The 19,057-nt window shown below is 40.7% G+C and overlaps 2 protein-coding genes across 2 annotated transcripts; both read right to left on the bottom strand.

Moving 5' to 3' along the window:
• Nucleotides 1-4,359: 4,359 nt before the first annotated feature.
• Nucleotides 4,360-5,791, bottom strand: LOC117291930. The gene has a single exon (XM_033773946.1). The coding sequence runs from the start codon at nucleotides 5,727-5,729 to the stop codon at nucleotides 4,419-4,421; it is 1,311 nt and encodes a 436-aa protein (XP_033629837.1). The 5' UTR covers nucleotides 5,730-5,791; the 3' UTR covers nucleotides 4,360-4,418.
• An 8,153-nt stretch (nucleotides 5,792-13,944) lies between these two features.
• Nucleotides 13,945-16,961, bottom strand: LOC117291638 (the record flags this gene model as incomplete). The annotated part of the gene is made up of 1 exon (XM_033773481.1): nucleotides 13,945-16,961. A coding segment is annotated over one exon (1,452 nt), but the record flags the coding sequence as incomplete, so codon positions are not given.
• Between the last annotated feature and the right edge of the window lie 2,096 nt (nucleotides 16,962-19,057).

Genomic DNA, 19,057 nt, shown 5'->3' with positions numbered 1-19,057 from the left:
ATTGATGTTTGATCACTTTGGAGGTAAGAGCCAGTGTGGATTAGAGGGTAGACATTAGTGGTGATGTTGTTTGATTAAGAACAAGGGAGATTCTGAGCTTGCTAATATACACACAGAAGTTTTGAAGGTACCAATGATTATACTGCCATTTAGCCCCCCTGTTTCTATAATGGGAACAATTAGTTTGTAAGGGTGTTGAAGTATCCTTATCCCTTACCCTTGTTTACCACCCCCCCCCCCCCCCCATCTCAAAAACTCCAACCCACCAACCCAACCGTCCATTACTTACGCGTTTGCTCTTGTTGGTATTACTCTCTGTTAGAGTACAACACAAACGTATTGTAAGTATGTAGTTCTTGTCATGGTCACCAGACTAAATATTTTATGTACGCTTGAAGTGTTGCCATGCCGATATGGGGGCAGAGGGTAACCCCTGATGCTTTAACAATTTCTTCTTGTACAGAGGTACCCCTCTAAAATTCCCTGAAGAATTCCTGAGATTTCAAGAACGGAGACACACCAAATATAAATGGAAACCTCTCTTTCAAAATGTCAGTTTTTGCGGTGAATTAAACAAAAGAGCGGCATCTACTTCTTTGTTTTGAGTCAGGCATGAAATAGCCGTTTAACCTATATTGTTTTGTGTTGGTCGATTGGGAAAATGGATGACTGAAAAGATTTCAAAATTTAGTCTCAGATCTGCTGTATGAAATGTCAAAGGTCGTAGGTTCGAATCCCGTACGAGTACCGTACTTGTCCATATGATTTAGGAAAGACATGTGAATACATAAATGCAAGTTGCATGCAATGTATGAGAAAGTTCACGAAACATTGACAAGAGAGGGCCATGTTTACATTCTCTTCTCAAAACTCTTCAGCTATTGCATGAACACTTCTCAGAGTTGCCGATTATTATTTCACTTAAAGGAACAAGCTTTTCTGTTAACCCAAACTTAAACTTTCTAAACTACGGGATGTCAACAAACCATCCAACCATTACCCACATCCCAAGCCAGTCCCCGCGCCCTGCCATCTAGGGCCTACCCCTCGGCTAATTTTTGCAGTCTAAAAGCTTAATTACAATGCTAAATGCAAGTTGGAACTCTATTGTTTCAAAATTAAATCATTGAAAATAATATATATATACAAGGTTAAAACACATTTGTTTGGCAGTTGAGCATTTAGCTTGTCATAAGGTATATTCATGGTGTTGTATTAAACAAAATGAATAAGTAGCCATATTTTCCGCCACTGCTTTTAGCAATTAAAGTTTAAATTTAAGAAAACCAAAAAAGAAAAAAAATGAAACTCACCAGAAATGACGCTCCAGCAGTGACACGAAATCTTGAATCCATTCATCCAAACAATGCTCAAATGCTGAAAATCAAATCAGTTTCCAGCCCTCAAAAAATATGTGTACCTTTGATTGTCCATTAAAAAAGTTGAGCTAAATAAAACACCTCGGTCGCTACACAAATACTGTTATTTTGTTTGTGTGACTCGATTTCGTGTACATGTCCCTCACGCACGCAAAGACAAACATTGAGCCACGAAACACGAACTAGACGCGGAGCAGGAGACCCAATCTACGGTCGAGCATTCAACGCTGATTATCGCTAAGTATCGTGTGACGTGATCTGATATGTTACAACTGGTGTCCCCCTACAAGTAAACACGTGTATTAATTCACTACACCATTGTTTGATTAACATTATCGTCCAAATATAAAATGCGTTTCATTCAAGGAGAGGCAATATTTGCTCGTAGGGAGGCTGGTTGTCATAGTAGCAATGCATCACTGTTCACCTTCAAGTTGACAAGTTTAACGTTATTGTTTGTTTTCTACAAAATGATACAAATGGGAGCTTGGGTGAAGGAATAATGGAAATAGTGAGTTTTGGATGAGAGGACAATAGGTTTTGGAATACCTACACAATTTTTGCCAAACTGCCTGCAGACGAACAAACAGCAAGTCCATTCGTACAAGGTAGAATTGTGTGGTTGATGGGAACTGTAATGTTTTTTGTTTTTTCTACAATGGGAAATTAACCCCACAATGTTTTTAACACGAAATATATTTTTTTTCAAGGATAGCAAAAAACAAATGGGGATAGCTGTCCATTCTTACTATCAAGATGTCCACTTGATAGTAAAGTAAAGTCTGTCCCAAGCCAATATGGCCCATCAGACCGGTGTTTATATCCCGTTTTCTTGGAATTAAATTACTGACTGAGAATGTTTATGTTCCCCCTTGACAAGAAGATGCCAGTCCATCGCAGGTTACTCCCCTACTCTCGTCCGGTACCCATTTGTACTCCTGGGTGGAGAAAAGCAATTATGACCAAGTGCCTTGTTTAATTCAAGAACACAAATGTCGCGCCTAGCCAGCCAAGATTCAAACCCACAATCTGTAAGCTATACAGAACCTGAGTCCTGCAGCCCTATAGAACGCTCGGCCACAACACACCAAAAACAGACACACAAATCCACTTTTAGTGTTGGTTAGTTAGAAGAAAGAGGAAATCACGAGTAACAACATAATCCATTTTTCAAACAACTGACTTGGCAAGAGTCCTTGGATTTCGTGGTAAATAGTGTGGATAAACAAAACAATTGTTTATGAAGAAAAATAAAAACTATTGGAGCCACTCTCATAAAGAATATTCCATATTTGTTTATGATTTATTACCATAGAGCTGATGCGTAACAATTTGTGCATAAAATTAAGTTTTATATAATATCATTAATCCATAATACTTCATTAATTCCACAATACTTTATGAGCATTTCGTATTGCTTCACTCACACAATCAAACCCTGGGCCCAATTTCACAGAGCTGCTTAAAATTGCTTAAAGGAACAAGTTGCCTTGGATCGGACGAGTTGGTCTATTAAAAGCGTTTGAAACCGTTTGTTATGAAATGCATATGGATAGAAAGATGTTTTAAAAGTAGAATATAATGATCCACACAAGTATCACTCGAAACTGCACGGTTTTCCTTTTACGTCGCGAACTATCACGGTCGGCCAATTATGGGAGTCAAAATTTTGACTCCCACAAATGGCCGACCGTGTTAGTCGACAGGGTAACAAGAAAACCACGCAATTTCGAGGCATACTTGTGTAGATCATTGTATTCTACTTTTACAATATCTTTCTAACCATACACATTTTACAACAAACGGTTACAGAACGATTTTCAAATACCAAATCGACCGATCCAAGGCAACGTGTTCCTTTAACGATTTTCTGCTAAGCAAAGATGACCAGGATACCAGTTACAAATTGTATAATGTGACATGTCAGTTGGTTGGTAACCATTGTGATAAGCATAATGTTGTTGTACTCATCTACTCTTGTGCTTAAGCGGCTAGCTATATGAAATTAGGCCCAGATCCCAATGCTTTGAGCCAAGGATCGGTGCTGACTAGAACACGCAATTTCATACTACCGTAAGCATATTTCATTGGTTAGCAAGACATTTAAGCTAAAATTCATGTTCATAAAATGATGCTTTACCGTGTATAAATCTTGGAATGATTGATACGGCTGAAAAGAAGCCAAATTTACCGAACATTATTTATTAGCTAGACAAAAATGATTACCAGGACACAAGTCATACTAACAGTTGCAGTTTTGGCTGGTATTACCTTCGTCTACGAAGCAAGAGTTTTTCATGCTAAGCAGATGCGCTAACCAGATTAATGATGTTTGGTTTACGATCATGGCAATCGTAGCGATGAATGATATTATTATGGTACACGCCAGCTTATATGGCTTCATTTGACGTATTGGTAATAATTATTAAGAAATAACACTTTCCATTAAAAATGACACAATGTTGGACATTAAAGGGAGTTAGTAGGAGTATGCCTAGTTCCTATGACGTCACACCCCGAGGCTTGTGAAAGATGTCTGGGAACCAACATTTCATTTCCGAAATGATCAGAGATTTACCTTTCACCTCTTGGTTTGTGTCTCATGTGACCATTGTATGTTAAGGTTATCATGGGTACCAACTGATCCAAATGGTATATTTTTTGTACGCGTCTTTTTGTCTGTGTAACTTAGGCCGTATCCGAATTGACGTCTACAGCAACGGCTACGGCTGTTGCTTACGATGTTGCTAAGGACGTTATTTACGTCAACGTATGATGACGCAGAAATCTACATGTAGCCGCGAATTCGGACACGCCACAACAATCGCCGAATGAAACCATTGGGTCATCAGGCAAAACCACAATGAGACCTTTCTGTCTATTATACATGACACCAAGAGGGTGCACTATAACCGTCTTCGTTGACGCAGTTGTAAAGAGCATCATTGCTCATTCTGATGGAGATACCTATTTATTACGATGGACATAATTTTAGGAGTGCATCATAGTAGGCCTATTATTATTTTATTATTTTGAAAATTATTTCATTTGTGGCAAGAAAATGTTAATTTTTGCCTTGCTCTCCCCGTCTGATTCAATCCTAACTTTACCCTTAGCTAAACAACTAATACTACTGGCGCCTTTCGTGCGATAACTCATCGACCATTGGTCAGTCTCCTCATCCATATTCATAAGTTCGTACTCGTCCTCGGATACGACACTAACAGGCGAGTTGGCCGGTGGTCTCATGGGGTGAATGATGTTAATGTACTCGGCGAATTCAACTCTATGGTGACTCGGTCCGAGAGGATCCCAGTTGTCCATCTCCTCGCTGTTGGTTGTGGGGTGGGTTCCCGAGCTGATGTGCCGGACGGGCCGGGACGACCGTCGGTGTTCTCGCCCCTTCCTCCCGGTGCACGTTCGGCAGTGGTGTCGCTCCTTTTGATGGTTCTGTTGCAAGAGGAGTGCTGCAGTGCTCCGCGGTGTGTTCCTGTCGCCAGAATCGCTCGAACGACTACTCCAGCAATCACTGCATGACTCAGAATGACACGAGGACAGGGCACCGTCGTCATCAAGACTATCCAAGGAGAGATTGTTGACACGTGTCGACACCTCGTTGCGCGGTGGGGAAAGTCTTTGACTGATCCTGTCGACAACCCGTCGGTCGTGGTCCCTCCATGGTCGACCCTGCGTGATGACTTCACTGGATACTGTTCCCCTTGCTTGACATTGATGCTGTTGCGAGTACAGAGCCTGCAGCCTGAGTTTGTGCTTTCTGTTTCTGCTTGAAACAAGCGGTGGTTCACATCCCACCACATCACATCTCTCGTGCGTGTAGTTCAAAGCTTTCGATGTTGGTTTTTGTAGACGGGAGCTGCTTTGAGTTGGCACATTCACACCCTTCCCACCATCATCGTCAGGTCGGGAGGTAGTGTTGGGTTCTTGGCAGCCATCAGTGTTTCGGGCATCCAGTATCGTACGTTTCCCAGTCTCGGATTTGCTTTTCAACATTCGCATGATCTCAGTCATACTTAACTTATCTGGATCGGGTCCTGAGGCATCCCTACTCCGTCTACCTTTGGCACTGTTTTCCTGGGACTCACGGTGGTACTTCAAGTCAAGTTCACCCGGTGTTGGTCGGGACAGGAGCCTCATGAAACCCGTCCTCATGTCCACCTTGGACTTGGTCAGAAATGAGGACCTTGACTTCGCCGCTGCACTTGAAGACAGAAAAGCAGATCTACTCTTCAGGATGTCACTTGGTGGAACAGGTTTTCCAAATGTCCGGGCAGACTTTGAGAAGTTATCTCGTAGAAAGGGTTCCTTGGAGGTATCAGCTGTAAGCGGCATATACCTGTGTGACTCTAGCGGGGTTTGTGGAGTCCCCACTGGGTTCAAGTGCCCCTGGAAGCTTCGACGAGTGACGGCCAGCACGGGGCAATACCGCTTCCCAGGGCTGCCCGGTGCTGGTCGTGGTTGCTGCCCGTTGCCTGACGTGTCGTTGGACTCCGTTGTGGCTCCACTTGATGTATTGGTGGTTGAGGGCCATGAGTTGTTAACCGGAAGTCCCGTGACGTATATAGATGCATCCTGGGGATTCTTGATCATGAAGCAGGCCGCCATCTTGACATCTTGCAGCTGCAGCAAAATAAAACGAACACAATATGATTATGTAAACACAATCAATCTTCATTTATTTCAATTATTTACGGGTGCTTGAATTAGATTTACAGAGTCTCCGTGATCATGTTCCTCTTTCTGATTTCGAGAACCCGCGAGAGGTGGGGAGGGGGGGGGGAGGACACCGATCCATATCTCATGACGTCAGTCTTTTAACTTCATTGATACTCTTCGTTGTAACCTCTTCTCGATCAAGTTTATATAATTTATGGTATAATTCCTGCGTCACTTTCTGCGAACCAGATATTTTTTTGAGCCACTACTGTTTTACAGTAACTTTCAGAATTTCGGGCTGGTTGATGTAATTTCCAAGATTCCTTGCACGATTGTACGTGACAAAGTACATACAAGTTGTTTGTCTCGTGAATCACGACTTTCTCCAACAAACAACTTAAATTACAAAGAATTTGATCAAACGTTTATGTTGTATCCGTAGTTTAAACGTAACCGATCCAGCACTCGACATTTACCAAGAACACAAACAATCTCAAAATCACTTACAAATGTTTTTCCTAAGATGGAGGTATTTTGTCTTCATTGTTCAGTTCTGTATAGTGTTTGAGGTAAAGCGGCAATGAACCGTTACGGCTTGTAATTCAGTCTTATCAGACGATATCGCGTATCAAGAAAAATACCTTTTCATACATTCTGACACTCCGTACAGGGCCAAATTTCATAAAGCCTGCATGAGCACAAATACTTGCTAAGTACATATAAATATTGCTAACAGAAAAAGTTTACCAGCCAAAACTACATTAAATTATAATATCGTAGTGACTGGTACTGTCATATTAATTTTTTTTCTTAGCAAGGAATTGGGCCTTGATCACCAAGCTCACAAATCTGAATACTTTGAAGAAAAATCGGATTTAAAATAAGGTATGGAAGGAACTTATACACAGAAAAAGGAAAAATAAATAAATTTACTTTACATTTTGACTTATAAAATTTAAATAATGAAAGTGGAATTTTCAAGATATTTTGTCCTATAGCTGTCCGAATGACGCTGTTTCATCCTAGACAAATATCCCCAGCGGTAGCGTAACCAGATACTATTTGTATTGGGGGAGAGGGGGCGGGGAGCAAGTTGGGAGAAACACTGAATGCTCCCTAATTAAAAACAAATAATTCATGCATAAGTTAATAAACAGTTGTGTCAAGAGAACGCAAAACACCGGTAGGCTATTTCGTTTACTTAATTTAATACCAGTACAATACAAACGTATATACGAAAAACAACGCAAAACATAAACCGCTTGTTGCCTCACCGATGGCGTTACGGGTTGTTTGTTTGGATTGTTTGCTTAAAGATGGAAGTTAATATACTTTCCCCTAAAAACATTGATGTCGGGCTCTACTGTATCTTTAAAACACCAAGGTGAAACATTAACAAGTACGACAGCACGAGAGCCTGCGGTTCGACTGCAACCAAGTCGGCCTTACCTGTGCACCGTAAGCCAGGACACTAACTGGGAGTAGACTTGACTTCTCCATAGTAACTCGCATCTTCTAATCACCCCAAAATACACTCCTCCATAGATCACAAGTCTTTAAACTAAATCCTACTTCTTTTGGGGAAGAATGAGGCCAGAGATGACAACAACTGCTTGGAGTAGTTGTCCAACTCCAAGTGAATGTTGGTGTAGGCTTGTTCCCATTGAACTCCCAGTGGTTCTTTTAAGTTATATGCACCGGGTATTTATTATTAACGATTAGACTATAGTGTGGTTATTCTCTACCGGCTGAATTCATCAAAGTTTTAAAGACGTGTGATTGTGTTTTCTATTGAGAGTTAAATATCGCTGTGTACGAGAATCGGTACAGATCGAACACAACCATGCCCACACGAAGAGCCGGGGGGGGGGGGTTTAGGGGCGTCCCACTTGCGCATGCGCCAATACTGTCATTATCCCACCTTCTTCGTACGGAAGGGTCTGTATACACAATTACAGTGATTGCTTGAGAATGTCACAGCTATTGTTAGTGATGGGAAGTAACTAATATCATAAAAGTAACAGGCTTGACACCAACCGGGAAGGTTAAACAATGGAGGTCCATGGTCAAACGAAATGAAAACAGAGATGGAGAGTTTTGGAATTTTCTGATACGGGTGCCATTGGAGCGTTGATGACCCCATCTTCCCACTGAAACATACACAAACTTTGTGTATCAAGACGTTGTGGTGAAAATCAATATTTGGGCAAGTACGTCCCTTTATCGAGCTGTTTAAGAACACAATTTGTTCAGCAAAGAAAACAATAACTCTGCCCTCGGGGAAACTTCTTTCAGATAAGCCAAATGTCACACATTATCTTTTGTGACAGATCCCTGACGGATTCGAGTCCAATATTGAGATGGATGTGGACGTTTCGACAAAAGCACAACAATTATTGTGTCCACATGCTCCTTTACCCAGCTTTACTTGTTTGATAGGCACCACTTCCCCAAGACGTATTATGGTGCCAATTTTTGGTTTCCAAGATGGCCACCATATAAAAACCCATTATAGGCAGAATGCTTAGTAACATCTCCCTGAAGTTGGCAATCTTTCAGAAGATGGTGATTTGGGCACCAGTCAAAACGAAGTAAATGTAATCTAATTTTGGCTGGTAACCTATTTCTTTGCTGTGCTCAAGTTTTTGTGCTAACAGGCTTTAAGAAATGGGGCCCAGAACTCTACCAACCTCGGAAAGCTAAATGAAGAGGATAGGAAAATGGACAACATTGTTTTCAGATGGATTTCTGTAGCAACCCAAAAAACCAACAAAACGGTTGCCTTATGTATTCAAAACCGTGCGTGAAATCCATTACTGACAGATGATGCACCATGGGTGTCGTGTTTGACGGATGGATGACCTCCCTGTAACCATAGCAACCGCATCTTTGTCACCTGCTTTGACAACTGTGATCTACGTCACAGGAAACAGACATGAGGAGGAATCCGCCTCTGGATGTCCTCCAATGGTGATGCTAATCGGATTGAGAAACACGTTACGGGGCCATTTCGAAACCATGTGCTTTGGATTCGAGCTCCGTCAGTTGTATTGAAAACCGTGTGTTTTTGGTACGGTGCGTAAAACACACGGACGGAGCATAAGCCGGAGTCTAAGCAGGAGTCTAAGCCGGAGCCCAAGCTTAAAATCGTGGTTTCGAAATTGCCCTGTTTCTTTCATTCCCGTTTTGTAAAGCGTCAACAAAATGTGGTCTTTAGTGGTTAGCGGTTTGAGACACCTCAGCTGCAAAAATCTCATCGGTTGTTTTGAACTATTACTTTTAACTATTATCATTATAATAAAAAAACAATGGCCAGTAGGTATTTGCCCTTTCAACGTTTTGTATGCATTTCTTTGTTGACCCAAGATATGCAAGAATTACAACCATTATTTCTGATTGCATGATTATGACAACGGAAGTTGTTTTAATACCGTGTTTTTTATTTATTATTTATTACCAGTTGTGAGCGGCCACCTGTGGCTTCACATACAGCGGGCTTTCCTTTCCTAAAACTGCGTATTCACTAACTAATTTCCTTTTTAAGGAACTGCTCTTTTGGAGCAATTTGAATTACACTCAAAGGTTTTTAATGAGTGAGGTTGTATTTTAACAGATGAAAGACCGTCCAATTTCGAAAGCTGAATTGATCAATTTCGAAGCCATCTGCTTGGCCCCAGGCTTCTTCCCACTGTAGATTATATTCATCAATAACTGCAATATAAATCTTCCTCCATGACTGTCACAATAAGATGGGCACGCCTTGCACTATGCAAGCTTATTTTGTTATGCTAATTGTTCAAAGTTATTGTCAAAGACTAGTCATCGCAGTTGCTGTATCTCAACATATGCATAAACTAACAAACCTGTGAACATTTGAGCTCAATCGGTCGTCGAAGTTGCGAGATATTAATGAAAGAAAAAACACCCTTGTCGCACCATGGTCACACGAAGTTGTGTGCTTTCAGATGCTTAATTTCGAGACCTCAAATTCTAAATCTGTGGTCTCGAAATCAAATTCGTGGAAAATTACTTCTTTCTCGAAAACTATGGCACTTCAGATGGAGCCGTTTATCACAATGTTTTATACCATCTACCTCTCCCCCTTACTCGTCACCAAGAAAGGTTTTATGCTAATAAATATTTTAAGTTATCACCAATAGTGTCCACTGCCTTTAAGACATTTTTCTAACCATATGCATTTTGTAACAAACGGTTACAAATGCTTTTCAAAGACCAACACGACCGATCCAAGGCAACCGTGTTCCTTTAATTGCGAACCATTGGGGTGGGTGGTTGGGGGGGGGGGGGGGGGTAGAAGACTGAACACTTCTTGAGGTATGGTGAACACTATAGGAGTGCTCTGTTTCTGTTGGGTGTCTACAGAAAATTTTCCAAAGCTCTCTTAAAAACACATCTTTTCAGATTGGCATTTGAACACATCTGTGAGTTCTTTGATTGACCTTGACCTGCGCCTTTGAATGTTATACAGAGAAGGTGCGCCTTACAAATTTGTTATAATTATTATTATTATCATACCTCAAAATGGCTAAATACTCTTTGTTTCCCTCAAGAAATGAAAAATATAAAGCTCCTGACTAAAGAAAAAGTGCAATGTCTTCACTCAGAAGGAGTAAGTACAAGCCTGAGATGGACTGACACATGGTATGTTTTTGTCTGTACTTTAAACAACTATAAAAAGATACATTTGTAAATAAGGAAGTGTACATTTTTTGGTAGGATTGACTATCAATCATTGATAACCAACCCATGCTAGCTCTGCCATTTGCATGTCAGTTTTCAATAATGTCTGGTACAGTGATGCTTAAACCCGTGTTTCAACTTAAATTTCAATTCCTCAGTCGAGAGATAGTTGCTATGTCACATGGGTCGGGGTAATTATTTGTGTAATTCTGTAGAGGGTGAACACCCACGTCACTTCAGAGGGAACTGTTTCTCACAATGTTTTATACTAACAACCTCTCCCCATTACTCGTAATCAAGAAAGGTTCTGTGCTAATCATTATTTTGAGTAATTACCAACAGTGTCCACTGCCTTTAATTTCCTACAAATTTGTGTGCTTTCAAATACCTGTGAGAAAGTCTTTCTCAGATTCAAATATTTCAGTGAGAACTTATCTCATAGAAATTTATATATCAACAGCTCCCCATTGCTCGTTAGCAAGTAAGTTTTTTGCTTAATATATTTATATCACTCGAAGCCATTGACATTTTATACATGATGAACGGCGAGCCAAAAATAAAGCACCATAAACACACAATTAACATTATTACATCAGAACGCTTCGAAAAAAAACACGGAACCCCCCCCCCTCGAAATGCCAGGAAATAAAACTTGTTGGGAATTTTCATAATTAATAAGTTTGGTCTGCCACCTGTCTTTTCCGCTTGGAACCAAAATATCTGATTACGTAGCGTCTTTCAATATTGATTGGAAGAATCAAGGGATAGGCCTAGTATTACATCATTGAATCTATGTGTTTTCGAAATTCAAATCTGCGATCCCCTTATAGGCAAATATCTGTCTCGTGACATTCTTTCTGTCTGTGTGCCACACACTATTCTTGAATCATCAAAGGCACAACTCCCACAATTTCATATTCTCCCTATATCTCCCCTTGCCCCAGTGCATACGATGCAATTGAAACTTCGGGTTAATATATTTTATTGAATATATTTAGACGTGTAGTGAATAGAAGTTAAAACGTTGAACGGGGGCTGTCAAGGACTTATAAAGTATAAAACTGTCATAGACCCCAGTCAACAATAAACAATATTCAAGCAAAATGGTTATCCCACAAAGGGTCTTCAAAAGCAATTGCTTATTCGGCCCTGCACGCGACTGGGCGGTTGATACTGTTATGGACTTTAACCCCCCCCCCGCCCCCAAACGTAAAAACTTTCCCATGCATGTTTAATCAATCTGTCCTTTAACCAAGGGATTTAGCAGTGGAAGTTATTATTATAAGAAATTAAGTGCACAAATTGTATTTTAGCTTACCTTCTTTGGTCTGTGCCCATGCATTGTACAACGAATGACTGACTATTATTATGCACTTTACTCAAGCACAGTATTTTTTAATAAGGTGAACTTTGTCATGCACTATAAACATGTACCTCATTGGTTACATTTTTAACAATACAGATAGCTTTTTAGGTAAATACAGCAAGCTCGACTGCAAGGCACATCAAATTTGCTTAACCTTTATATGAAGGATTCACTGTTGATTTATTTGAGTTAAAATGAAAAGAGACAAGTCAATCCATCGCAATGTTCACTTTATGGTGAGAGAACCACAAAACCTTCACAACATGGACATGGTAAAAATGCAGCTAAAGAACATCATTTTGTATGAAATTTTGTTCTCACATTTATTATTTTTTAAATTTAAGTAATGGTTTTGACTCCAATATGAATTGGTATGATCACGTAAAAGTGTGGCCTGCAGTAAACCAGTGGTTAAACTATCCGCGCTAAGCTATGGTCTGCGATAACCATGTGGTGCAAGTCGACGTTTCGATCATTTTGCTCTGGTTGTCTTCATCAGAAAACTACAATAACAAGCTTAGTTTGATATTTGCTAATTCAATGAGTTCCGCTGCTGCATAATTCGAACATGAAACCAGATTGTCATCGGGTTTCATCCAGTCAATATTAATATAATGTTGCGTTGTAATTTTAGCCTTCGAGAAAGACTCTGCTGAGGGTTGAAACGTCAAGCTAACATTTTGTTTTCCTGCAGTCAAACTACTCAACAAACATTTAATTTTATCCCCAACTTGCCTCCCCTTGTATCTACTATATATCAGAGGACACTCATCTGTACTCACCTGTAGTTCTTAAACATCGCCATAGATCTTCCTTTCACAGTTCAGAGTAAAACAACCCACACCAGAGGTTGGCAAAGTATGTTTGAAAACATATTGATTAATTGCTCCTTAGTCTTTTGAAGTGGTCCATACCGTCCGAATCTTTATTTACAGATGGCTTAACTTATTAGTATTTTACCCTTCCCACCCCAGAGGTTCACCGTTTGAAACCAGTGGCAGAGAGTGTGCCTAACAACGACAAGCAGGCAAGAATTTCTGGGTACAGCAAACAGGTGACAATGCACTGTGTCGACGTGTGTGTTGTAAACCGAGGGTATATTGCTGATGACTTGGCAACCGTGGTTAGATCAGTTGTGTTGATGACGAAGGTTGGGTTTTATTTTTGGATTAATGAGGGAAGTAACTTCAACCGGCTATCTTTGATTGCCATTCGGAATCTATTTGGGCTAATAATAAGAGCGTATTGGTAATAAGAAAAGGTCGAGCGAAGCAAAAGGGTCAAAGGGTTAAGAGTGGGTTTTGGAATTTGGAGAAGAATAGATGTGTCATGTAGTTTAGGCTTCTACCTCTGCCTTTTCACACTACAAACAACTCCAAAGCATGCAATTTGATGTGTGCATCACAAGAGGATTAGGTGAAATGGGTTTTGTGATCACTGTTATTCGAGGCCGGTCTGAACATAGAGAATGGTCCTTGCTCTGAAGTTCTGAAGAACTGAATTACATACATCAGTCAATTAGCTTGCAAATCATGCAATTTGGACAATTGTAGGGGTCCCTGGGTTGCTTCAAGTTTGTTTGTCCTCGATACAAGTAAACATCATTTACCAGTCCATAGGGTGGTGAGAGGGCATTGCAAGTGGGGAATGAAAGTATGAGACCGAGACGTAGTTGCGTCATTGGGCTTGGGGTTGGCCGAGACCAGTTGTGACCGGTAGTTAGTGGTACAGGTATTGACTGGGGGGCAATGATACACCATCGAAAGTTTTACAAACGTCTTACACTTATGTAAGAAACAGAAACCATTTTATTTGATTAATTTGTGTTACTTAGAAAATATTACTTTGAAAATATTATTAGAAGGAATATAGAGATATTGCACAAGCTATAAAAACGTCATTTTCAAAAAATGTCATGTACGATTACTTAGTAGTGTCGATGTCATACAAGTTTCGATGTTTAGCTTTTGAAACGAGCTATCAGCAATCTCTTTTGCGAAAATGACATAAAAATATGCTGATGCTCGTGTAGTAAAAATTAACGTGTAATTAAAGATCTGATTATAAACATGTTTCATGTATAAATGGTTAAATCTGCCGATTGGTGGCGCTATTTAGGCTGATACATTTCGCAGGGTGATTTTAGTGCTCTTTTCGAAGCTACATACAGTTTCCGAAAAATGTGAATAAAATACATTTGTTACCAATCATGTACAATCTTTACTAGCAGTTTGAAAAAAGCACTCAGACTACAGAAAGATTACAGATAATAAATTGTGTTTAAAAATCTGGTCAATATCAAAAATGTATATGAAAATAAATATAATACAAATGTTATATCACTGTTTGTTTTAAGTCAGAAAACTTTGTTTCAGAAAAAAACAAATTGGAACAAGAATTAATTTTCACATTTTATACAATGTATACATTATTTAGAAATAGCACTTTGGAAAAGGGAAATTTCGATGGCAATAATACTGAACAAAGATCTTGTATTTTTAATTGCAAACAATAACCTTTCTTTCCACATTGTTTCTCTTTAAAAAGTGAATGTAAATAGTTTAATTGTAAGTAGGATTTTAAACTTTGCATGGTGTGAGTATAATCAAAAGAGTGTAAACTTCTTTTGAGTGGTGTTTGTTCTAGTAGTTAACAACTCACCGGGTTTAATCTGGATGCTCTGTCAAACCTCCATGGTCAAACTGTTTGTACGGTTGTAGTTTTGGGGAGAGATCTGTGTTTCCACTAACTCTTTACGAGTTTAGCAAGAAGAACACATTCATAATACTGACACGAATGTTTGCTAATCAGATTAGCGATTGCGTTCGTGAGCGACAAAGGGGGAGGGGAGGGGTGGCTGTTTTTACCGGGAGCATCGTGTTATGATTTCTCTGGAGTTTTTGAGTGGACTTGTAGTACGGCAGGACAGGTTTGTGATGGGATTGTGCCTTTGATGATACAGACATGGACTTCAGAAAGATATTTGGCTGTAGGGTGATCGCAGATTGTGTTCCTTGATAAAAAATAAAGGTTTAATAACAAGTGACGTCAGTAATTTTGACTATTATTAAAAATTGCTTGTTATACTCTTTACAAATTTGACTTTTTACAAAATTGACAAATCTGCGATCGTCTTATTTAAAGCCAAATATCTTTTTAATTTCTCATGGCATAATTCCTAACTGTGTGCCAAATCCATGCTTATTCAAAGGCACAATTTCCACAAAATTGTTCGTATCTGCCCCACATTGAATATAGATGATATTCTCTGTTTTGGGGGCAGTTGTCTGTTATGGATTGTGTTTATGTTGTACACCTTTTTACGTATAGAGAAGCTACAACTAAAATAGTTTAGGCTCATCTGAGAACAATGGGTGTTTCATTTAAAATTATTCCAACACATTAGTTTCTTCATTAGCATTTACATCCAAGTTTGATTTTCTTTCATTTATCTTCCCTTGATCAACGCTTAAGTTCTCCTCCGGCATTGGCGATTTCTGACTCCGAAAAGAAATGTCCGAGTCCGGGGTGTCCGAGCGCGGCTCTGGCTCCCGGAGCTTCTGGTGCCTCGCCCCCGTCGCCTGCCGAACGATCTCGTCTATCGAGGGCGCTTCCGGGAGCTCGTATTTCCCCTGTGCGCCTGCGTAGAAGCGAGGCTGGCTCTGCTGACGTTTGATCTCCTCACGTGACATCATGGGCGGACCGAAATAGTTGGCTGGATTTTCCCGCTCATGTTCCTTCTTGGGTACGATCTCAACGTTCGTGATGACTGGCAGGTTGCTCATGTTCTGGGCACCGTTGAAGCGTTTTTCCCTGCTGCGAGTTTTGCCCTGTCTGGCGAAAATCTGCTCTCGTAGATCGGTGAAGTTTGTGAAATACCCTTGTCCATCTGGGACGCTAAAAGCGCTAATGCTGATCTTTCGTTCGGTTGACTTCTCGTCATCCTCTTCGTTGTTCCCAGTTTTCGAGGTTCCCTTACGGTGTCGGAGTGACTGTGGTCTTGTGATGTCACCCTGGGCAAGTCTTTCAAGCACCTCCCTGGAGCTGAGATCGGGCCTGACTTGAGTGACCATGGTCATCGTTGAGAAATTGGCCGCTGAGATATGGAGGCTCGGAAAGTTAGCCTCATTTCGAAGCGCGGAGTTACTTCGCCTGTTGAGCCTGTCACACTCGTGGCATGCCTTGGGACCTAGTACGTCACAACACTCGCGAGACATGTCATTCACCTCATCTGCCAGATCTTGGTTCAGAAAGCTTTCAGTTCGTAAACATGGACGCTCGCGAAACTTCATACGGAGATAAGCGTGTTCTCTCTCGAGCCTTTTCCTGCGAGCACCACCCAGGCTTGCCGGGCGAGGAGACCCGTGCTGCCGGGCACCCATTGCCGAGGAAATCGTCAGACGCCGTGTTGCTTTGAACTTCTCCTGTTCCTTTTCGATGCCGACGGTGGTGATATCATTTGCACTCATGTCCAAGTTGGCCAGATCTGAAAGTTTTAGAGACAAATCGACGTTAGGGGGCGCTGTCGTGCTCCTTGTTGTGACATCAGCATCACTCGCCTCGAACGAGTCGGCGTTAGGAATCGGCACCGACTCACTTCTCGAATGAGATCTAGACGAAACACCGACATCGAACTCGTGATCAAGTGAGATACTTGGGAAGTAATCATGTAAAGGGTCTTCATAAAGTCTGCTGTTCGGTCTTGACTGGCCCTGATTATCCCTCTCTAGACGTGAGCCTTCAATAGAGAAGAATGCATCTCTAGGCGGGGATCTGAACGGGGCCGGACCCACTCGATGGCTCTTCGGTGCGGCCCTCGACCCGCTGTTAGCCGAGTCCCTTACGATAGGCTCAGCGCGACTTCGCGTTCGGGGCCCACTGCTACCAAGGACCATCATCTTGGTTGAATCATGACATTGTCATCTTGATGTAACATTCTCGTCAAAGCTTCACAGATTTACTCCCAAATCTACGTATAAAAATAGCAAGAATGTTAAGAAGCAGTAATTATTACTCAAGGCAAACCAAAACGACCTAGTCCCGAGTTGACCCACAATGATCTGTGTTGTTGACTATTTAGTTTGTGTTTAAAGGCAGTGGACAATATTGGTAATCACTCAACATAATTATTAGCATAAAACCTTACTTGGTGACGAGTAATGCGGAGAGATTGATGGTATAAAACATTGTGAGGAACGGCTCCCTCTGAAGTGCCATAGTTTTCGAGAAAGAAGCAATTTTCCACGAATTTGATTTCGAGACCTCAGATTTAGAACTTGAGGTCTCGAAATCAACCATGTAACGCACACAACTTCGTGTGACAAGGGTGTTTTTTCTCTCATTACTATCTCGCAACTTCAATGACCGATTGAGCTCAAATTGTCACAGGTTTGTTATTTTATGCATATGTTGAGATACACCAACTGTGAAGGCTAGTCTTTGACAATTACCATTAGTGTCCACTGCCTTTACGAAAACACTGTAGCAAATAGTTTGTTCCTTATCCATCGAACTAGTTTATCAGATACCAAAGTACGAGACAGATATTTGCAACCAAACTGGTGATGAATGGGAGGAGTGTGACAAAGGGTCACAATTACTGTGCTGTGGCAGCATCTTTGTCACACACACACACACAACAGTTCAAGCAGTAGGTTTAAATCATTCATTATTCGAGGGGCAAAAGCCACAGGCCTTGGTACAGTATTAACGGGGGAAAAACATGGCTTCCTCAAACGCACGTATCTGGCCGTGGTTAGACTTTACAAGTCTCTTGACTATTATTTTGGTGGTTTGATTTCCAACAGTATTGCTTGAAAACCGTCAAGCGAGGCACCTTTTTGGTCGCGCTGCCTCTCTGGTATTTTTCAGCACATTTGCTTACAAGCTTTTACCATGGTTTACGATGACTTGTAATGTATTATTTCCAACAATTTATGTTATCTAAGTCTGTTGTTAACTCGTCCAGATAATATTGCCTGGGTTAATTTGTTTGCTTATATGATTTGGTATCATCGTGGAGGAATCATGGTATCATCGACCAATGATGTATACCATGAAGTGCTGACATTATCTCTCACTGCATGTTTTTTTAACCTGATGTGAGGGCTAAAACGTGCGAAGGAAACGGAATACCGCAATTTGACGGGACCAAAGCTCGAAAACACGCGACATTTTGACGGGACCAAAGCTCGAAAACACGCGACAGACTTGACAAGTTTGTACGGTGTAGTTTAGTGGTAACCTGTTGGAGGGAACTTTCATGGCCTAATTTGATGAAATTTAGAAACTGATAAATAGAACGTGAAAGCTAACAAGTAACTGATCAATAGGGGGGCCTACCACCCGTTTCTAGCAATTTCAAGTTACGACCACCAGTTTAGGAGTTTGGTTCAAGTGAAACATTTTCAGACCCAACAAAAAATACACTCATTTTATAATTTGTCTTGGTCAATTTACACAATAATCAACGTCATATAGGGAGTATAGGTTCTGAAAAGACCAATAGCCAACAAAGTACAAGGAACAATTTCCTGGTGTTTCCGCGTATAAACACTGAAAAGAAGCAAATTTCCTAGAAATGTCATGAGAATTTCCACCGTAAAAACTATAAAGGAACACGTTGCCTTTGATCGGTCGAGTTGGTCTTTGAAAAGCGTTTGAAACCGTTTTTTACAAAATGCATATGGTTGGAAAGATGTTTAAAAAAAGTAGAATACAATGATTCACACAAACATGCCTCGAAGTTGCACGGTTTTCCTTTTACCTCGTCGCCTAACACGGTCGGCCATTTATGGGAGTCAAATTTTTGACTTGACTCCCATAAATGGCCGACCGTGTTAGTTCGCACAGTAAAAGGAAAACCACGCAATTTCGAAGCAAACTTGTGTGGATCATTGTATTCTACTTTTAAAACATCTTTCCAACCACATGCATT

This window comes from Asterias rubens, chromosome 6 (genome assembly GCF_902459465.1).
Source record: "Asterias rubens chromosome 6, eAstRub1.3, whole genome shotgun sequence".
Lineage (NCBI taxonomy): Eukaryota > Metazoa > Echinodermata > Asteroidea > Forcipulatida > Asteriidae > Asterias > Asterias rubens.
The sequence above is the reverse complement of the archived record's forward strand: the minus strand, read 5'-3'. Positions and strand labels throughout refer to the sequence as shown.

Bases quoted from the DNA above. Each gene is read 5' to 3' on its own strand.
- LOC117291930 (XM_033773946.1), bottom strand. From the start codon at position 5,729: ATGCCGCTTACAGCTGATACCTCCAAGGAACCCTTTCTACGAGATAAC.